Raw genomic sequence first — 23,236 nt, forward strand, 5'->3', positions numbered from 1 at the left:
CAGCATCATTTCTCACCTGGGCCACCTCAAGACCTTTCTAACTGGTGGTCTGTATACACATGGTTTTGCTCCCCTGCTCCAATCTAGTCTTCTCTTAAAAAAGAAAATAACTCTTACCATTTCTATTCTTTTTGAATGCCTTCCAAACACCCATTAAATAGGCTTATGCTTCTAAAATAGTTAACAAAACCTGTGCCTACTTTCTAGCCTCATATTCATACTGAACTTACTTCAGTTTCTCAAATGCACCCATCTCTTACCTTGGTGTTGCTGTATACAACACATCTTCTGAACACCCCCCATCCATGCATAGTCCCATACTCCTCCTCCAGCTCAGGTGGTACTGCCCGTTCTGCCCGTTCCTCTCTCCCACCCCGCATATACACAGATTTTCCTCTTTTCAGATCCCTTAACACCTACTCCCTCTTTTGCAACTCTTACTCTACTTCCTGACTCCTTCTTCCCTCCAGCCTGGATAGTATCATGAGTTAGGGATTATTGCTTTATATACCTCTGTATTGCCAGTAACTAGCAAAGTAAGTGGAATATAACTGGTATGCAAATATCTGGTGAACAAACAGGGAGAAGTGACTCTATTTAGAAGAGGAATAATATCTTCTATGCAGCTACCACAAGCAGAAATAATATCAATAGACAGAAGTTAAAGGGAAGAAGACTGCTCCTCAGTCTAGGGGAGTAAACAGACAAGACCGAGTAGCTCTGTGAAACAGACAGCAGAGACCTATCAGGTACACACGATTCACTTTCACCTCCGATCTAACTTCGGTCACTATTCTGAGTGCTTCATGCTGGATCTTGTCCTCCCCTAGGACTACGACAGTTCAGAAATTCTGAATACCATGAAGGCAACAATCTCCGCTGTGGCTAGCTATCCACTGCCCCCACCTCACAATTCTTCAGATCTCTGGTTCCTGGATCCCTCTGTTTTCTCCTGTTCTATAAGCTCCCTCCTGGCTCCTCTTCTTTCCCCACGCTGGATCCCATGATCAAGTCTCTCACTCTCAACAAATCTTCACCGTTTTGGAACACCCCTGTACCTTTACCAGTGCACTCCCCTTCCATGGGGTCTGTCTTTCCCACCCATGGGCTCCCTGAAGGAAAGGACTGGAATTTCTCATTTTTGTAGTTCTACAACTTAAAACAATGCCTGACACATAAGAGCCCCGAATGAATACTAGCTGAATGAATTAATGTAGCATCTTTGCCAACCCAACAAACCCCAAACCGGAATTAATGTTACATTTCACTTCCATGTAAAAATAACATTGCTGGGCAGAATGACATCAATACAAACAAGATTAAGCCACTAGGTCTTCAGGGCCTACCTACCCATCCCTTTAACCTGTCCCTGTTCAGCTACACTTTTTGGCTAAATGGCTATTCTAAACATTTATCACTGTCCTCACCAATTCTATTCAATGTTGGCCCTTTTAAATCTTAGCCACAACCTCCATATTCCACATCATAGAGAAAGTCAAGGTCAACACGGTGGGATGAGCTCTCACAACCTCCGCTCTACAGCTTGCATAGTTTATCCATATTGTGCCTGTATTTATCTTTGCTCTTGCCCCAGAAAATGACCTGTTCTTTTTTCTTACACAAGACCAGCCTCTACCTCTGCACTCAAACCACTGTTCTCTATCTTTGTACTTGACCCTATTCCCTCTACCTCTGCACTTTTCATATGCAAGGTCAGCCTCTACCTCTGCCCTCGACCATACAGCTTCTACCTCTGCACTCAGCCCAATGCTCTCCATCTTTGTACTTGACTCTCTGCCCCTTTCACTTCTCTGGCACCTTGTTCTATCAATTACCTTTTCTTCTGTGTTCACTCCCCACAGCGTGAGCACCTTCAACTTCCTTCTAGCCTGAAATATACCTCCTTAAACCCAAGTCCTGCTTTACTTACTGTTCAATGTCTTTCCTATCCCCTTACCTAACTATGTGAAAGTCTGCATTTCCTCTACTCCCAATCATTTCTCAGTCTACTGCATTCTCCTTTTTGCCCCATCACATCAAGGAAGCCACTCTCACCAGTCATCAAATGATAATCTCCCATATTTAACAAACCCAAAAGATATTTTTAATTCTGCATTCAGACTGATCCCTCTACCCAGAATACCATGCTCTTCTTTCTCATTTTGCCTGCCACCTATAACATACTGTTTAAAACTCAGCTCAGGAATCACTTCCACCAGGAAACTTTAACGGATTCCCCAAATTCAGCTAGGGGGTCCCTATTTTGTGCTTCCAGAATATTCTCTACATGTACCTTTTTCTCATTGTCCTGCACACAGTTGTATAGAGTACAATGACCAACACAGTAGAACTATCTACTGATGAGCTCCTAGAAGTCAGGGCTGTGTATTACTGGGGTGATAATACATTCTAGTTTGTCTGGGACAGTTTCAGTTACTCCTCTTTTTCACTCCTCTGGATTGGATGATATATTATACGGTCACCTATCTTTTACCTACTTTATGTCCTCAGTGGCCAGTACAGTGGCAAACACAAAGTAGATGATTAATAAAAGTTGTTGAATAGAAAGGATACAAATCAGATAATAGCTTTTGTTTTTAACATTCCATTTAAGCCTGAAATGCTCTGTGATTTTAAGCTTAAAAATAGATTTCTGCTAAATTTTACAACAGCAAACACAAATATTCAGTGAAATAAAGGAAACATAATCATTATAAAGATAATAGTTAACTCACTAAAGTACAAACTTCATCATGAGACTACATATATTCCTTATTCAATAATAACCATAATGCTCCCAATTTTTCTGATCAGGACAGTAATTAAAAAACTAAACATCTGGGGTGTGTGAGTGGCTCAGTAGTTAAGCATCTGACTTCAGCTTAAGTCATGATCTTGCAGTTTGTGGGTTTGAGCCCCACATCGGGCTCAGCACTGATAGTGTGGAACCTGCTTGGGATTCTCTCTCTCTCCTCTTTATCTGCCCCTCCTCTGCCTGTGCTTTTTCTCTCTCATAATAAAATAAACTTTAAAACAGTTTTTAAAAAAAACTAAACATCCAATCAACTCTTACTTTTCCAAAGGACTATTCAATTTTTTCACATTTTTATGAAATCGTAAAGCTTGTATATCTTGTGTCTCTATTTTGGGAGGTAGAAGTCCTTGGAGACCAAGCATTTGTCGTTCTTGTAATGTAAACGCCATTCCCTAAAAAGGAGAAAAGAATTAAAAATTATTGCTTACTGAGGTTGCAATGGGGCTATCCAACAAAATGTAATTTAAATGTAAATTTTTAAAAATCAGTAAGATATCATTTGCCCAGACTGTCATGAATTTGTAAGACTGATCATCCCTAGTATCGGTGAGGGTGTGGTAAAAGAGTTATTCTCACATACCATTGCTGAAATGTAAACAGGTTTTAGCTTTTTAGAAGACAACTAAAAAATATTCTTAAATTTTAATGCACATATTCCACAACAGAGCAATTCCACTTCTAGACAGCCATCTTAGAGAAATATTCATACATAAAGAGGCATATACAAAAAGATTAGTTATAGTACTGTTTCTAGTTCTCTTGACTACTACAAACTAACTAAAAGCCCAACAATTATGGAATAGTTAAGGAACTTCTGGTATTTCCATACCAGGAAATACCATACATTTAAACACAGATCTCCAAATATGTAGGAGTATCTCCCAGACCCACAGTTAAGACAAAAAAAAGTAAATTTCAAATCCTACACACTGTTAACTGTTATATTCAGAATCCCCCCCATAAAGTACATCATATACACAGATGCATACATACATTAGAAATGAAATTAACAGAATACAGCTTAAAGAACAGAAACCAAACTGATCACAGAAGCTTCCCCCACTAGAAAGCAGTGAGGCCGAGTTGAGGAAGAGCTTGGAAGAAATGATACTTAAGAAAAAATTAACCTATGTCACAGGAAAATCTTTTTTAATTTCTGATATTCAGCTGTGTGTTAACTTCTTATTATTAAAATGCTATCTGTAAAAACACTGGAGTAAGGACTAAAAATCTTCTCCATAAAAGCAATAAGAATCATGTCCAAATGATCAGAATAAACTTTTTCAGAATTCTGGAAACTAACCAAAGGCTTCAGCAATCAGGGAACATTTTAGTCAAGAGAAGCAGCTGAATTTTCATATGAAAAGCAGGATTCATGACATTTTTTTTGCCTTATTTCAATGTTTCCCTCCCCAGCTCCATAGAAGCCTAGAAAACAGCAATGACTATGAAATAATCGCTTTGAAAAACAGAGCCTGGAAGCTACTAAAGAGACGTTGGAGACTTTTCTACAGCCCTGTACCCAGGAAAGTTGCCATTATTTGACCAGTCTGGTGGTTCAGTGGAAGAACCCCGCCCCCTTGCAAATTTGTCTTTATTTAACTTTATATGGTGCTCACCCAGCGTGCACAGCTTTTTCTCCAGAAGAGCTTGCTGAAAACAATCAGAGGCCGTTATTTAACATGGCAGCTGCCTAAGGCGGTGGATAACAGCTGAGGCAAACAATAGGCTAACCAAAAAGCGGAAAAGGAGAAGCTGAGGAACAAAATGTCCACGGGGTGGGAGTGGGGGCGGGGATTGAAAAGCTTGACTTACGCCTAAGAATCTAGAAGGTCATAATGCATGAACTGTAGGCAAGTCCGGGAAAGATCTGAGAAGGCCCTTAGCTCCCATCTCTGGCTAACCTTGAGCCTCTGTAAGCAGGAAGTAAAGGCTAATGTGTACTTTTAACCTTCCTGACTGCGTACTAAAGACACTCTCCAACATATACACTGAGCCCTTAGGTATTTAAGTCTCAGTCCAATCATTGGTTGACTGCTACGCTAATGAAGCAGACTTTAGTGGGCATAACAAACAAGAATAAAGACTTTAAGGAAGTAGTTCAATTATACTTCACACACAGAGAAAAAAATTAGTTCAGAAATGTCACTAAACAGACAAGAGCAACACATCAAACGCTGGGAGGAATATCTGGTTTCTAGAGCAGCCACATTAGTTAATATGTCCAGTTTTCAGCAAAAAACTACAAGGCATGCAAAAAGACAAAATCTGGCTCATACACAGGAAAAAGGGTGGCTAACAGAAACTGTCCCAGAGGAAGCTCAAACACTGTACTAATTATTTTGAATATATTCAAAGAACTAAAGGATACCACATCTAAAGAACTAATGGGAAGTAAGAAAATGAGATCTCAAGAACTACAGAATATCAATGAAAAAATAGAAACTATAAAAAGAACCAAATATAGGAATTCTGGAATTGAAAGTAAAAAAACTAAACTAAAATTCAGAGGGGTTCAACAGCAGATTTGAGCAGGTTGAAGAAAGAATCAGCCAACTTAAAGTCAACTGAATTTCTCCAGTCTGAGAGACAGAAGGAAAAAGCAATGAGTAAATATGACCAGAGCCTCAGAGACCTGTGGGACACCATCAAGTGAGGCAGCATATGCATAACAGGAGTCCCCAGAAGGCAAGAAGAGAGGACCAAAGGATATTTGAAGAAATAATGGCCAAAAGCTTCTCAAATCTGATGAGAAACCTGAACCCTAGAAGAAATGCATATCCTAGAAACTCAACAGCTCCAAGCAGAAAAAACTTAAAGAGATCTACACCTAGATACATCATATTCAAACTGTTGAATATTCAAACAAGGACAAAAGAAGAAACTTGAAAGCAGAGAGAAGTGACTCATCATGTACAGGGCATCCCCCCCACCCCCCCAAAAAAACAGCTAATTTCTTATCAAAATCCATGGAGGCCATAAGGCAGTAGGATGACATATTCAAAGTGCTAAAAGAAAAAAAAAATACCCTGTCAACCAAGAATTTCTAAGTCCTTACAAAATTATCCAAAAGTGAAGGAGAAATTAAGATATTTTCAAATAAAAATAGAGAACTCATTACTACCAGGCCTGTCTCACAAGAAATACCAAAGGCAGTCTTTCAGGGTAAAATGAAGACACCCGACAGTAACTCAAATCTACTTGAAGAAATAAAGAACATGGGTAAGATAATCATATAGGTAAATATAAAAGTCAATATAGGGGTGCCTGTGTGGCTCAGTTGATTGAGCATCCAACTCTTGATTTCAGCTCAGGTCATGATCTCACAGTTGTGGGACTGAGCCCCACACTGGGCTCTGCGCTGAACTTGGTGCCTGCTTGGGACTCTCTCTCTCTCTCTCTCTGTGCCCCTCTCCCTCACTCTAAAATAAAATGTTTAAACTTTTTTAAAAAAAGAGAAATAATTATAAATCTGTACTGATGATCACAAAATGCATAAGCATGTGCTTTGTATGACAAACCAGCACCGAAGGAAAGGGTGGAACTATACTGCAACAGTTGTTGTGTACTATTAAAATTAAGTTGGAATCGATCTGAACTAAATTGTTATAAAGATGGTAATTGTAATCCCCAGGGCAAACCACTAAGAAAATAATTCAGAAAAAGGCAGTAGAAGAAATGACAAGAGAATTAAATTGGTATACTAGAAAATATCAATTTGACACAAAGGAAAGGAACAACAGTGGGACAGAGGAACAAAAAAGACATTTAGAAAATAAACAGCAAAATACCAGACTAAATTGTATTTTATCAACCATTAGATAATGTAAATGGACTAAAATCTACAATAAAAAGACACGGGTTGGCAATTTTATGCTGTCTAGAGCAAAAACAATTAGGTACAAAGTAAAAGGATGGAACAAGATATACCATGTAAACAGTAGCCCAAACAGATTTTGAAGTAAACACTGTTACCAGAGAAGGACATCTTATAATGACAAAAGGGTTAATCCATTAAGAAGATATGACAATTATAAACATATATAGATTTGTAAAAGAGGTCCAGAATACATGAAGGAAAAACTGACAGGATCCAAGGAAGAAAGACAAGTTGGAGACTTTAATACCTCACTTCCAATAATGGAGAAAACAACTACACAGAAAATTGGCTGAGAAAACAGAAGGCCTGAACAACACCATGAAGCAACTAGACCTGACAGACATGATTGGGACCCTCCACACAACAGCAGCAGGATACATCCTTCAAACCAAGTGCACACGGAATATTCTCCAGGACAGACCGTATGTTAAACCATAAAACAAGTCTCCATAAATTTTAAAGGATTTATTAAAGCATCCAAAGTCTGATCTCTAACCATAATGCCATGAGATTAAAAATCAATAATTGAAGGACATTTGGGGAATTCACAAATATTTGGATTTTAAACAACAAACTCCTAAATGACCAACTAACCAAAGAAGAAATCACAAAGGAAATTAGAAGATATTCTGAGATGAATTAAAACACATATACCAATCCAAACCAAACCAAACCAAACCACCACAAACTCCAAAACTCAGGACTTAAAACTTAGGATGCAGTGAAAGCAATGCTTAGAGGGAAATTTAGAACCGTCAATGCCCACATTAAAAAGGCAGGAAGATCTCAAATCAAAAATTTAAACTTCCACCTTAAGAAACTACAGGGGAGAGAAAGAGCAAACTAAACCTGAAGCAAGGAGGAAGGAAATATTAAGGACTAGAGCAAAAAACCCAAACGATCACTCTTACTGCCTTTTCAACTCTAGTACAAGGCAAAAGTGGAAAAGCTAAACTTTATTTATTTTTAAATTTATTTATTTATTTATTTATTTATTTATTTATTTATTTATTTAAGTAATCTCTGCACCCAACACGGGGCTCAAACTCATGACCCCAAGATCAAGAGTCACATGCTCCACTGACTGAGCCAGCCAGGCACTCGTGAACTTTAGATTTAAATGCATTAATGAGTTAACTTAAAAATGCCTATCTTACTGCCAAAGATAAATGAGCTGGCTATACAAGGTGTCACTGCCTATTTCCTATCTAGGTTTAAGGAACACTCAAAAGCATTTTATTCATAATGCAGGGTAGAAGTTTAAGTGATATAAAAATTTTTAAACGCTAAGTATTTATGTTAATCAAACGCCTAAATTTGCTAGCCTGGTATTAATAGATGACATTAGCTTAAAATGAATGCCTTGATTACTTCTTTAACAGTCAGCATCTTCTCTCTCTCTCCATCCCTCAATGCCACCTATTCCAAGTCTGCCCTTTTCTCATCTATGCAACAGCAATGCCCTTCCAATAAACATAGTAGAAGTATACCTCCTTTGGCCAATCCTGAAAGAGCCCCTGAGCTATTTTACTTTAGACACACCTAATTTTTTCACATAATATTGATAAAAATCTGTTAATGAGATTTGAGTGTTACAAGTAAACACACTGGGGAGAAATAAAAGGCCCCTTCTACACCTTTCCTTCCACGTGCAATTAGCATAATCTGTCAGGGATTAAGAAATTACCAAATACCTACTTACAAAACTGACAACTAGTAACTAATGATTCATAATGTCCAAATTGAAAACAATACGGAATAATAGGGTCATGGCTAACTAAATGACAAAACATCCCCTGAAGGGGGAAACTCACATTTATAAAGAATTTATAGCACCTAAAGTAGCTTTATAATTTTCCTTTTTCTCCACAGCAGTCTAGATAAAGACACTGGGATCCAAAGAGGTTATATCTATACTGAAGATAACACAGCCTGTAAGAGTCAACGGGGTCTCTATTTAGTCTTCGTGATTCCAAATGTATCTACTAAACTATGACACAGCCGTATATAAAAGGCTTATGAAGCATCATGGAGATTACTTATACTCGTCCCAGTAGTAAAATGGCATATAAAATTGTATACTACAATCTTAAAGGTGGATATACTTCTAAGGGGATTTGGCAAAATAAAAACAGATGATATACTGGGGTAGGAGGAATGCGATTTTTCATTAGTCATAATATGATTCTTATTATTTACACAAACAATAAAAATTTGAATTAGTTTACCTATCAGACATATAGCCAGGGGAAGTTAAAATAAAAACAAACAAAACACCTCACAGAACTAAGAACCATAAAGCCAGAGTTCCAGGTACAAAACTGGCAAGTGCAAACTTTTTACAACAAAAGATGCAGAGGTGAGTTTCAAAAAATTATCTAGAAAGTCAGCCAATCAGTCAGTTAAGCATCGGACTCTCAATTTTGGCTCAGGTCATGATTTTGCGGTTCGTGGGATGAGCTCTATGTCAGGCTCTGAGCTCACAGGACGGAGCCTGCATGGAATTCTCTCTCTCTCTCTCAAATTAAATAAATAGCCAAATGAGCATGAGGATGAAAGGGGAAATCCAATCTTATACTTGCATAGCCTTCTGAATGTTTCAAAATGCTAAATTACCTAATGATTTAAGTGTGAAGACTGAGGTCTGGAGAGGTTAAATGAAGAGCCAAAGTTTCATGGCTAGCAAATTCAAATTAACACCTAAACTCCCGCTTATACCATAGCACAGTGATGTTCAACCCTTTAAAGTATAAGGACTTAACATTTTTCATAAAGAATTTCATATTCATACCAGAATAGGCAAATCTATAGGAAGGGAAAACAGATTAGTGGTTGCAGGGGCTGAGGCGGGGAGAGGGAAATGAGGAGTGGCTGCTGGATGGGCTCTGGGTTTCCATTTCCGATGACGGATGCATGACACTGAATGTACTCAATGTGACCGACCTGTCAATTTTAAATGGTTAAATAGTGTAAACTGTACACTATTTGCCACAATGAAAAAGTCTTACAGACACAGTCACAGGTATGCTTTTAGGAGACAGTGATTACAGACATCTTAAAAGATTACAAACTTTGTAAATTTTTATTTCTTAATTGTCCTATTCATCCTTCCAATTTCTGGGATCTGTTTTTATTTTTTTAAGTTTATTTACTTGTTTTGAGAGAAAAGAGAGAGAGAAAGAAAGATATAATCCAAAGCAGGCTCTGCACCCTCAGCGCAGAGCCCGATGCGGGGCTCAAACCCATGAACCGTGAATTAATGACCTGAGCTGAAGTCAAATGATTAACAAACTGAGCCACCCAGGCGCCCCTCTGGGATGTGTTAAAAGGCTACTGAATCTTAAAATTCAGTACTGCCTTAAATTACTATTTTATTAACCACAGCAGCAACACACTCTTAAGACATTTAGTCTACAATGTTTGAAGCACATACCTGATTTCTTTTAAGTTCCCAAGAAGGTCATGACCCTCAAACTGGGAATCACTAATCTATGTTCCTTCTTAAACACACACAACAAAAAAAACTCTTCCTGCCTCGTAAGGGGCTTCCAAAACGGATCCTTCAATGAGATAACCATACAGATGCTATCCAACCTTGGAGATTTCAGAGGGCCAGAGCATTAGACTTTATTTTCTTTACAGAAGTACTGTAATGCATTTCAGACTACCCTCCTCCTTAAAATTAACTGGCCACCTAAAGTATTTTATAAATTTCCTATAATCTCCTTACAGTACATTTTAAATCGTTTCTGTAAGGGTAAAAATAAAATAAAACCAACATATTTAGCAACTGTTTACTATACGCATGTCATTGTAAAAAATATAAAGAAATTCTGAATGGTCTCTATCCCTAAAGGAACCTGAAATATAGTTAGAAATATAATTTCACGAAAACCCAACTACCATCAACTACTTCAATGATAGTTTAAGACATGAAAGGAAGCACATAGCAACATATATTGATTACTTCTGAAAGGAACAGAAGATAAAAACTGCGACAGGAGTTCAGAGAAGGGAGTGTTTATTCCGGTCTATAGGGGTATGAAAAGGCTCTCCAGGAGAACTGGATTTTAAATGAGGTGCATCTTGGAGAGCAAGCAAGATTTGGGGAAGTGAGGCAAAAAAAGAGAGGATGAGAACATCCCTCATTAAGCTTCATTTCATTCGCTATTGCCTACTGAATTCTCATTCTGTGTAAGGTACCAAAAATGCAAAGACAAGGCGCTCTGTTGACCCTTGATCAAATTTCCTCCTGAAGTCCTGAAATCCTTCAAAACAGATCACACGGTACAATTAATTATACCGAAATCCCCACCAGGGGAAACAAATGAGACTGGCGAATTTCTGAAGACCATCATTTTAAAATACATCACAACTTAATCTGAATGCACCCTTCCCAAGAGGTAAATCTCACATATTACAATAAATCCAAAGTATCCTCTTACAAGCTTTCTGTAAGAAATCCCTTTTCAGAAGTGTGTGTATTTCCCAATTAATACCACCACTAGAAAAGAGAGAGGCACTTGCCCAGTGAACACAGTTTGGATAGAGAATAAAGGCCAGGGCTAGATATCAATAACGCCCATCACTTCTGCCCCAAGACTTGTAAAGAGGATCCGAAGTCTCTCCACTTTGAAGCAGCACTGTGAGACTCATGGGCAAAAGCACATGTATACAGTGATCTGCGTCCAAAAAGCTGGGTGGAGGTAAGCAAGAGTGGACGGGAGACAAAATTTTATTTTACAGTTTTGACTCCATCTTCCAAGGGCTCAATTAGATTGGTCCAGGATGAGTATACCTGATTTGAGCTGGGTAAATCTAAATATCCCACCCTCACCCTGGCAAAAAGTCCTGGCCAGACTGCTATTCTAGGGATTTTTCTGAGCTGAAACCAGCAAATAAAGTCTATCTCTTTCTGGTGGTAGAAGCTGTGAGGGGTGAAACTGGGAGCCACAAAGCAGCCATGATTCTTGCCACGTGGAGAAAAGTGAAAAGGCATGCAGAAAAAGAAATACCTCTGAATAGTTTCAGGATAAAGCTACAAAATACAAAAAGGTCTTACTGGATCAGTCTAAAATATCAAACCTTTACCAGGAAGAGAGAAAGTGTTATGTTAGCATTAATGTTACTAACCTTGTTTGTTCTTGGGTTCAACATGAGTGGCTTGCCTTTCTCTTTTATGTGCAAATGACGACATGCCAGAGTACAAGGAGCCGTGACTACTCTGACCCGGGACAACATCTTTCCTTGAACCTGGGGAAAAAGAAGCAAATAAATGAGAAACTTTTTGTAGAACTGCATGCACATCAGGTATCAGTTTTCAAAAGCAAATATAGAAAGCCTAATTTTCCAACTGAAAAGGCTTTTTCAAAGCACATTTATGTTTCTACAGGTTGCAAGGGTTGTAAAGAGTAATATGAGTTGGGTGAAGACAAAGACGGACAACACTCTTAAGTCCCTGGTTACTAATCACTGCTATTTTGTATATACCATATACTAAAGTGTGTACTAAACACTTATTCTTTTTCTAATCCACCTAAGTGTAGCAGGTATGTATCTCCCATTTGTGAGAGAAAGAAATTGAGAGATTAAGAAACAAGGTAACACCTAGTAAACATGAGTTCCAAGTAAATGGGTGTGGAAGTTTAGGCTATAGGTGGAAAAGTTAAGTAACAGGAAAGCCTGGAACATAAACATTCAGAGGAAAACAAGCTATTCAAATTCTTCACCTAGGGGCACCTGGGTGGCTCTGTCATCAGCTCAGGTCATGATCTCGCAGTTTGTGAGTTCGAGCCTCACCTCAGAGCCTGAAGTCTGCTTTGGATTCTGTGTCTCCCTCTTTCACTGCCCCTCCCCTGCTTACACACACACACACACACACACTCTCTCTCTCTCTCTCTCTCTCTCTCAAAAATAAACATTAAAAAAATTTAAAAACCAAGTTCTTAACCTAGATGTAGAATTTTAATGTACTAATATAGTCAGCGTTTATATATTATGTGTTCTCTATTATGTAATGTACTAAATATTTTATTTTCAAAAAACCTGTTACTTAACATTGAAAAACATGCACATTGGCTAGATTTTTATGTTTTTACCCTTTCCTGTCCATCACAAATATATGGGAATTTTTCAAAATGAAAAAACTCTGTATATTAAATAGTAAATGATAGGAATATAACAGATTCTTCTGTATATCAATTCTCCTACAAAAAAAATCAATCTGCAATGTCCATTTATCTTAATCATTACAACTTATTGCAATGATCTTACAGTAAGTTTTTAGTGGAATGTATAGTTTTTGAGAAATCAAGGGGGATGCAGCAAATTATTTTCATTGGGATTATTTTTTAAGTGAAGTGAAATTCACATAACAAAACTTGCCATTTTAAAGTAAGCAATTCAGAGGGATTTAGAAAAGCCATAGTGTAGTGCAACCCCACCTCCATCTAGTTCCAAAATATCCATCACTATCCCAGCAGGAAACACTGTACCCATTAAGCAGCTTTCCCCCTCCCCCAATGCCCGCAACCACCAATCTGCTTACCGTCTTTATGGATTTACCTATTCTGGTTATTTCACATAAATGTAGTGCATAAGTATGGCCACAAAAACAAGAAGTCTATATGACTATACGAACATCAACAATTGTGAGAAACGGGGGGGGGGGGAGAATAGGACAGATGTTTAAAGGTACAAACTTTCAGTGAGAGTCTTAGAGATAATAATTCCTAGAGATCTGATACATAATACAGTGAGTGTAGACAACAACACTGTATTATGATCATTAAACGCCCTAAAGACTAGATCTTGTTTCAACCACCAAAAAGAAGTAACATTAGAAATAATAATTATCAATACAAGAGCAATCATATATCTATAAATCATATAAATATATCTAATCAACATGTTGTACATTAACTTTATGCAGTGCGTTATGTCCAATATACTTCAATAATGACAGTAATAAAGAATTACAAGAGATATACAACAAAATAATTGGGCCACTTTAAAAAGTTAATGTCCTAAAAGAAAAACACTAAGGAACTACTACAATTTAAAGACTAAACATATGACAACTAAATGCAAAACCTGAATTTAAAAAAATGCTATAAAGGACAGTTACTGGGACAACAAGTGGCAAAACCAGAACACACACCATAGCTTACATAAAAGCTTTGTAAAATTTCAAGTTTCCCGAATTTGATAACCATATGGAAGAGACACCCTTGTTTTGAAAATACACAGTGAACTACTAAGGGCCCGAGAAGTATGATGTATGCAACCAAAGTCCTTCAAGTTATTTCAAAACAAATTTTAAGAAGACAGAAATTGAAATGGTAGCACTGGTCCAGGAGAGATAGCATTCTGTGTCACAATTAAAACTTTGGTACCAAAAGATTGTATTAGTATTGCAGTGTATTGGTGAGGTAGGCAAATCTAAAATAGTAGGGAATACTTTTTACTTTAAATCAAAGAAAATCGGGGGCGGGGGGTAAGCATTTTGTAATCAGCACATGTATAATAAGAAATGTATTTGCTTTTTGGCCCTAGTTTCTGGCACAGAGATCCTAAAAATCTTTGGAATGATGGGAGGATATTTTATTCAGAAGAAGCCACCCATTTTGAGGTGACCCAGAGTGGATGACTACAAAGGCCTGGGGTAGAGCCGGTCACCAGAAACACCAAGCGATGAGAGAGCAGGAACTTCCAGCCCCTCTGGAGCCTCCATAAAGGGGAAGTGGACAGGGGCTAGAGACTCCGTATCAAGGAGATGTGCCAAGCTTTCAGGCTGGCGAACACACCTAGATACTAGGGGTTGGCGCGCTCAGGGTGGGCAAGGAAGCTCCCCGTCCTCCCCCAAGTCCCATCAAAACCCAGTTCTCTGGATCTCTTCCATCTGTTCTTGAGTTGCATCCTTCTATAATAAACCAGTAAAGACAAGCAAGTAAAGTCTCTCTTTGAGTTCAGTGTGCCATTACAGCAAATCATACAATTTGAGGAGGGGTTTGCGGAAAGCCTCAATTTATAGGTCAGAAGTATAGGTCACAACCTGATCTTGCAATTGGCATCTGAAGTAGGGGCAGTCTTTGGGGACTGAACCCTTAACCTGTGGGATGTGAAGCTATCTTCATAATGGACAGTGTCAGCATCAAGTTACATGAAAGCACACCCAATCCACATCTGCTGAGAACTAGCAAATTGCTGAGTATGCGGGGAGGAAAAAAATCCCACGTTTGGTGGCCAGAAGAATTGAGTCTGCTAGCAAGAGAATTCATTTTTTCTTTTAGAAGAGAAGATCAGCACTCTATACAAGAAAACTATTTCCAACTCTGGGTTAAAGTTTTGCTATCAAATACTGAATTTAGCCTGTTTAATAAAGATAATACCACCTGTCAAATCTACCTTATAGATAATTATGATGATCAAATGAGAGAATACATACAAAAATATATAGATGTTATATCACTTAAATTACTTTATTAATAAGTGATAGTAAAATAAAATATAAAAGTAATTTTAACAGTGTCTTTAAAACAGTAGACATGTGGGGCACCTGGGTGGCTCAGTTGGTAAAACAGTAGGCATGAGTAAAAAACAAGCAAAGAAACTTAAGGAAAAAAAATATTCTGCCAGAATTAGAACCAAGGACTATGGGACAGGTAGCCTTACTATCAACTGGGGAGGCAACAAGATAAAATGTTACATTATTGCAGATAAGACAGAAAGAGAGTGAAGTAAAAACAAGAACCAAAAGGCAGGGCTTCTAATTTTTAATCCACATGGAAAATCAAGCTGCCTGCTTACGTGTGAGTTTCTGGGATACCGAGCTATGCCTGGGGTTTCTCCCCTGGTGTGTCATTCACACGGCCTTGCCCTGGAACTTACTCTCCAGTGTTTACAAACTGGGCCGGGACAGAAACTGCCAGGCCACTGGCTTCTGGAGACTACTCACCTTAGCCTCCTACTTGGGGTCAAAGGAGGTCAATGCAAAGGAGCCTGAAATTAGATCGAGGTCATGGCTGGGGGCAACGAGTACAAGTTCTGCAGTCAGACCGGAGTCTGAATCTGGACTCGACTCATCACCACTTTGGAATCAGTGGTATTACCCAGGCATTCCCAAATGGTCTCTGAATTGGTGTTCGTCTGTGACACATTTTTCACAGGTCTGTGGCCAAATGGGAAACATTGGGACGATGCAATATAGTCTTTCATAAAACAAAACTTATGGTCTTTGTTTTTGTGTCCTAGTTATGATCTTCGTATGTTTTTGATGATAAAAAAAAATTTCCTTTCTTTTATGAAAAGATGGGCACGGTAGATTGCAGTCGTGTTTTTTTTTTTTTTTTTTTTTATTTCTAGGAGAGAGAGAGAGACAGCGTGAGCAGGGGAGGGTCAGAGAGAGAGGGAGTCACAGACTCAGAAACGGGCTCCAGGCTCTGAGCTAGCAGCCAGCACAGAGCCCGACGCAGGGCTCGAACCCACGAACCGCAAGATCATGACCCAAGCGAAAGTCGGACGCTCAACCGACTAAGCCACCCAGGCGTCACGATTGCAGTCGTTTTTTAAAAGATCCTTAACCCTGACAGAATTAAAAGTTGGCAGTCTATGTTTGCTCCCAACGGTTCCCCTGTGCATGCTTGCCATGGAGTCCCAAAGTCTGGGAACCAGTGCCTTAGAAGTCTTACTTCTCCCATCAATGAACTAGGGAAGGGCAAACTCTATTGTGCAGAGCTGTGTATAGTAATGATGGTATTTATAAAGTAGCAAGCAATTAGAGTTTTATCGTCATCATTAAGAGCTTGACTACTTGGCGTGAAAGTTTATTCAATAAAATCCATATCCGGGCAGGTTAGCTGAGTAGTCAAAGGCAGCTTGGGGCTCAAACTGCCGGATTTAAGACCAGCTCTGTGATTCTGAGTAAGTGTGTTGCAGTCTTCTCATAGCTTGAATGGGGATGATGAACAACAGGACCTACTCAACAGGGCCATTTTAAGATTTAAATTAGATAATTCAAGTAAGATGCTTATCACAGTGCCCTCTAAGTGCTCCATAAATGTTAGTTATCCAAGCACTATCAGTAGTAGTAAGAGACGAAGGCGGTCAGAAGGTGCTTCCTGGATGCCTGTTAGATTCTGCGTCAACATCTTCTGGTGTGGAATCCTTATTAAGAGGCTGGAAGATTAATCACGGTTAGCATTTATTGATACCCTTTCAAATTAAATATCTAGGTCAGTAATGAAAATGTGGACGGCATTCAAGCCCAGGCAACATCAAATGTCATCCTAAACAGCATCTACAGAATCAATATTGTATTTTTCATTACTTTTGAAATTTGTACATATTGATCAAAGGAAATATAATATTCAGCCATATAATCAAAATGGTGACTTAAATATAAAAGTTAACTTTAATAAAATAGGTTTTTAGAAAATCCTAATGTGGAGTGATTTTGATATTTAGTTTGAATTATGAATCTTTATACAGTTTAAAATAGCTTTATTTTTATAGGAAATTAAATACAGGTTACAGTATTATGGAAATTAATTTACAAAAGAAATTCTCAAATGGTAAATGAGTTTTTCTTTTAAAAAATTTTTAATGTGTTTTCATAACAAATGTATAAAAGAAAACACATTACACATAAACACCTTCTAAGGGAGAATTCTATAAGCACTTCTTTCTCAGGAGTAACTATTGAACAAGAGTATATTTGTCAAGAAAATGAAGAACTTCTAAAAAGCATAACCCAATATTTCCTATTAACATATGATAAAGGTTATAGCAGTATATCTGGCCATTATGCCTAACTTCTCATTAAGTCCTTATAACTACCATAAAAGAGTCATATACAGATTACAAATCAGAGTTCAAACCTAATTAAAGGTTCAACATTTGAAGACCAGAGTTAAACTGTTTTGTCTGTATTTCTGCAAACCATGTAACATAATAACATGCAACTCAATTAATTTCAGTAATTTCAGTAAATAACAATAGATTATATACTTATCTATATTTTGTAAAAGCTACTATAATTAGTGTGTGTGTATAAATATACATACACTCATAAATACAAGGGCAGGGGATGAGGAGTAAATGTGGGCACCATTTCTTCGCTAACTTCCAGAATGCCTGGAAACTAAAGAATAAATTCATGAGTGAAGATTAAAATTCATGAGTACAACTTTGCAACTAGCTCAACAACATGAACAATGCTTAAAGCATACACGACAGAGTTAAGAGGGCGCTGGAGCTGTTATGCTAAATCGCCTGATTCTGCTTGAGTTCAAGTCCAGGCTTTGCTACCTAAAACCTGTGATCCTTTACAAACTACTTAAACTTCTTAAGCCTGGGTTTATTCATTTGTAAAGTGGCAATAACAGTACCAACTTCAAAGTTATTTTGAAATGATTCATGTAGAGAGAGTAGTGTCCAGACCATAAGTGACAATCAATAGTGCTTCTATAGCTACCAATAGCAACACTAAAAGAAACAACAGTGCTATTAACTATTTTCCCAGAAGTGGCTGCCACAAGCATTAGGAAAGACAATCAGACAGGAGATAACACTATGTTTTGTAAGGAAGCACTACTGTTAAGATGTATTACTTTGAAGAAAAAAAACGTATTATTTTGATTATGCTTCCCACTAAAAGGCAACACGTTTTCTGGAATTATTTGCATAAGAAAGTCAATTTCAGGATGGAAAATCGAACACCACCACACAAGCAGAGGTGCTTGTCACCAGCGTCAAAGAAAAACCTGCCAATCTTGGTCTACTTATGCCATTTCAGCTGAACGGACAGAACTGTTTCAATCTTAGAACTTACTAGTTTGTAACAAACTTCCTTTAAAGCCAAGAACGAACGCATCACACTCACACTCTCTCTCTCTCTCTCTCTCTCTCACACACACACACACACACACACACACACAGCCTAACTCCTTTCATCTCTGCAGAAAGACTTGATAATAGGTGTCTAGCCACAAAATCGGTCTTCAAAGGACGCGGGAGGGAGCGATGCTCGGGTTCTGGAGGCCACAGGATCTCACTCCGGGGCGGGAAGGAGGCCGCCCTGGGACCAGCGAACCTGGAAACGAGGAAGTCGCGCCCCAAAACCGTGTCCGGAGAAGAGCTGCGGACGCTGGAACTCGGGACCGCCGCAACCTGACCACTCCCCCGCCCTCAGCCCCCGCTCCGGGCACCCCTTCCCTTCGCCTCGCCCCGCCCATCCGCTAAGCGGGTCGGCGCCGGCCGCACCCGCGGAAGCCGGCCGCGGGTCCGCAATCGGCTTCGCGGGCGGGGCGGGAGGAGGCCGGCGCCCGCTGCCCTCGCGAAGCTCCCGCCCTGGCCCCGCAGTGCCAAGCAGCCCGCGACCGTGCGCCACGCGGAGCCTCACCCGAAGTCCCCGCGACAGGTGGTGCTGCCGGCGGAGAGGCCGCGGCCCTGCCGCCCAGCCAGGCGATGCTCAGCTGCGGGCGAGTCCGGCCCTCCCCTCCGCCTTGCTCTGCGGAGCAGGAGCTGGCTCAGGCTCGCACTGGCCTGAGCGGCCAACAGCCGGCGAGGCAGCCAGTAAGGCGGCGTAGTGAGCAGGGGAGCCGGGAGGCCCGCCGGCGCGGCCCCGGGCGGAGACTGACGGGCGCGCGGACCAATGCGGAGGCAGAAAGCGGGCCGCGGGGGGCGGAGCTGCGGCCGAGGCTGTGCTGCCCGCGCGCCGGGGTTCCTTCCCCTTGGGACCTTCCTCGGTCTGTTTCCTTGAGGTTTCTGTTTTGAGGCCGGGCTCGCGCCCGTGTGGACTCGATCCCGAGGAATGCGAGAGGGGCCGTGTGGAGTAAGAGGAGTCCCGGAGACACAGGCGACTCCCGTCGTTCCACAAAGGGAACGGGGGCGGCTTTACCGCGGACCTCGCATCCCTGGGGCCTCCGGCGTACTCGAGTTGATGGCTGCGCGTTCGCGCGATAAGAGGCTCTGCGCAGGCGCGGGCGGGCCGGGGGTGGGGGTGTCGGCGGGTACCAGTCTTTCCAGCCCCAGGAGGCAAGCGGAAGGCTGGGAGATTGGGTCCATCCTGAACAGCCAGTGGAGGTCGCAAAGGATGAAGGAGAGACTAAGAGCTGGATACAGATCAGGAGACTGAAGAAGCAGAAGAGGGGGGACCCAGGAAATGCGAGGCCTCTGCACTTTAGGAACGATTTCCGTTTCTGAGCTATTTTTGTTTGTGTGTCTAGGCCTCATTCTTTTGCAGAATTCTTTGCCGCTCTCCACGCCTGCTGGCACAGTTACCGGCCTCCAAGGAATTTACTAATCCCTACCGTCACAGAGCCACCATAAATAGAAGTTCAATGTTCTCTCTCAGAAGAGCACTGGAACCCTACGTTATCGTCTTGAAAGCAGCAGGGACGGTACCTTAATATATATCTTCACTCACTCACGGTTATGACGTTGGAGATTTCTTCACTTTTTTCAGAAAATCTTATCACCCAAGATTCTTGGCTGTAATTGAGTTTGTGTACTTTCGAAGTATGGTAATGATCATTTTAAAGTGAAAATGTAAAGGGTAAACAAAGAGTCAAGGAAGATGGAATAAGAAAACTGAGTGATGGAAATGGAAGATAGAGAAAATTGAACAGAAGTGTAGGAAAGTGAGTTATTCTTTCTTAAACTTACATGAAATCTGGAGCAGCGGGGCGCTATGAGCATGGAAGGGTGGGGCATGCTTGGAAACTGTAAGTTGATGAATGATAGGTACGGCTCTATAGTAACCATCGCAGTAAAAGAAGGACTATCAATAACCACCACCTAAAATAACCCTGCTCACCAGGAATTGTCAAGAATATAAAGTTGATTGAGGAAAACTTCAAAAATTATAAGCCTCATAAATGCTCTATTAATAGAGGTGAAATTGTTTGGTCTTTGAAAGACAGTTCGTCCTACATAAGAATAACCCATGGATGGGACTTATTTTGGTTAAATTGAGGTCGTCTCATTCCTTAAATGAATTATTTGTTAATGTCAATGAGACATACACTACTTTCAGCGGCCCACACCAATTCATTTTTCCTCCTGAGTCCCTTTGGTGACTGGTCTGAGGCTTCTTATCCAAGACAGCATATGGCTATTGAGCACCTGAAGCGTGGCTAATCTAAATTGAGGTATACACTGAGTATGGAAACAATACAATAAAGAAGGTAAACCATACATGTTGATTTCTTTAAATGTTTATTTCTTTTGAGAAGGAGGAGGGGTACAGAGAAAGAGAGGGTGAGAGAGAGAATCCCAAGCAGGCTATGTGCTGACAGCGCCTGGGGCTAGAACCCGTGAACCACGAGATCCTATGACCAGAGCTGAAGCCGAGAGTCAGATGCTTAACCGACTGAGCCTCCCAGGCACCCCTCTTGATTTTTTAAAATACTGATCACACGTCAAAAACTTTGGAGAATTTTGGTTAAATGAGATTTACTATTAAAATTACTTTCCTCTCTTTTTACCTTTTTAACGTGACTACTAGAAAATGTTAAATTATGTATGTAGTTCCCATTGGTGGCTTGCATTATATTTCAGTTGGATAGTACTAGTCCAACAGGACCCTGTTAGAGTCACATACATGGAAACTGCTGAGTGGGACTTCGGGAAAGCCTTTTAAAAAACAGCCTCAAGGGTTATGTGCCTTTTGCTTTTCTGCTTCATTCCACTTCTTAGCAGAAATGTTTGGAGGCATGGCCGCCATCATTGGACCATAAGATGACAAGTGAGTGGATGAAGGCTTACACTCTAACGGTATTGGTAGGATTAAAGAACTTGGAGCCCTGCTAGTATCATTGAGCCACATTCCACTTTGGTTCCTAGCCTCATATTTCTTATTTTGTGAAAAATAAGCTTCTGTTTGTGTAAATCAACTCCAATAGGGTTTTCTGTTGTTTGGAGCTAAAAATAGTTATTAACAATTACTATTAAAATGCACAAAAATCTTGTTCCTTGCCATAATATCTCAGTTGTATACTTCTTTAGCTCATAACTCAAATTTAGGATATCAAATGTAAAGTAGCAGGAGCAAGAGAAGTAGTAATGATAATAATAGATTTTCCACACATCTGTTTTCAGTCATATGGAAAACTTACCAACAGGAGCTGTATCCTTCACTGAAGTTCTTGCCTGTCGAAACCAGTAGAGGAAACTTTGGGAGGTTTTAGGTTTTATTTCTCTATTAATGATTACTCATGTTTCCCAATTACATTTGTTGTTTTCTTACCCTTTCATTGTTCAGGTCCAGAATATAACGTATGTTAGATATCACCAAGTACCTGTTACATGAAAGAACATGTTAATTGCAGTGTTAACTTTTCCAGTGTGTGTGTGTGTGTGTGTGTGTGTGTGTTGCAGAGAGAACTTTCTAGTTCAAACTTGTCCAGTTCTAGGTTTTCCACTTTCTGGATGTTCCTTAAGAGAATGAAAGAACTTCTCCTCAGTGCAGGGTTCTCTCCAGTGGAAGTACCTGACAATCCTTGACGAGAAATACAGCTGAATAAAAACTGTAACTCCAGGGGCCCCTGGGTGGCTTAGTCGGTTAAGCGTCCGACTTTCGCTTAGGTCACGATCTCGCGGTTCGTGGGTTCGAGCCCCGCGTCGGGCTCTGTGCTGACTGCCAGCTCGGAGCCTGGAGCTTGTTTCAGTCTGTGACCCCCTCTGTCTCTGACCCTCCCCTGCTCACGCTCTCTCTCTCTCTCTCCTAGAAATAAATAAAACATTAAAAGAAAAAAAAGAAATGTAACTCCAAACGGAATACAGATTATCCACCAGTTAGACATCCCATTTATGGATAACCTGGGAATGATGGAAGATCGTTGAGATTCCTATGGGCATGTTTTATGTTTAGTGGGGTATGTTTGTAAATTATCTGAATAAATGCCTTGCTTCTTCAACAGTTTTTTGCTTTTGGCTTTGTTTTTTGTTTGTTTGCTTGCTTATTTGTATTGAAGGAAAGAACACACTTTGGGAGTTTGAAATACTGGAGTTGTAGTACTCTCTCGCACTCTCTTGAAAAGTCACTCAACAGCTTTCTCCATCCGGTAGGCGGTATTAAACTTTCCTTACCTATCTTAAAGGTCACTGAAAGGAGGAAGTGTGATTTAAAAAAATGTGCAAGGGCTTTGTAAAGTCAAAAGGATACAAATGCAAAGTATTCGCATTCTGGCTCCCTGCCTGGCATATAGACAATGTTCAATAAATAATAATTAGCATTCATTGAGCACTTATTATTTGCTAAGCATTGTTTTAAGGTACCTTATGTATACACTAAAATTATTTAATTGTCTCAACAATATTATGATGTAGGTATGGTTATTTATTCCCATTTTACATATGGGAACTCTGAGGATTTAGAAGTTGATTCATCAAAGAGAACAGGGATACAAACTGTGTTGTACGAGCTCTGCATGTTTTTGAATACTTTTACCTACAGCTAAATGTCTTGGCAATGAGAAAGAATGAAATCATGCCATCTGCAGCAACATGGATGGAACTGGAAGGTATTATGCTAAGTGAAA

The 23,236-nt window shown here is 39.9% G+C and overlaps 1 protein-coding gene and 1 long non-coding RNA gene across 3 annotated transcripts in view; one reads left to right on the forward strand and one right to left on the reverse strand.

Annotated features, from left to right (window-relative positions):
• The window catches only part of LOC120229696, a 51,411-nt gene extending 37,108 nt beyond the window's left edge, over positions 1-14,303 (forward strand). The window contains exons 1-3 of one of the 2 annotated variants that reach the window (XR_005527811.1): positions 11,959-12,005; positions 12,088-12,244; positions 14,250-14,303. This is a non-coding gene — a long non-coding RNA (uncharacterized LOC120229696). Of the gene's footprint in view, positions 1-11,958; positions 12,006-12,087; positions 12,245-14,249 lie in introns of those variants that run through there. The other variant, XR_005527812.1, reaches the window with a different exon arrangement.
• Positions 1-19,316, reverse strand: part of ME2 (malic enzyme 2) — a 49,506-nt gene extending 30,190 nt beyond the window's left edge. Inside the window, exons 1-3 of the mRNA XM_039228850.1 lie at positions 19,096-19,316; positions 11,829-11,948; positions 3,074-3,207 (exon numbers count right to left, since the gene is read on the reverse strand). Coding sequence (XP_039084781.1) covers positions 3,074-3,207; positions 11,829-11,936 — 242 coding nt within the window. The 5' untranslated portion in view covers positions 11,937-11,948; positions 19,096-19,316. The remainder of the gene's footprint in view (positions 1-3,073; positions 3,208-11,828; positions 11,949-19,095) is intronic.
• Positions 19,317-23,236: the final 3,920 nt, after the last annotated feature.

Source organism: Hyaena hyaena, unplaced genomic scaffold, assembly GCF_003009895.1.
Source record: "Hyaena hyaena isolate Hyena2069 unplaced genomic scaffold, ASM300989v1 scaffold_33, whole genome shotgun sequence".
NCBI lineage: Eukaryota > Metazoa > Chordata > Mammalia > Carnivora > Hyaenidae > Hyaena > Hyaena hyaena.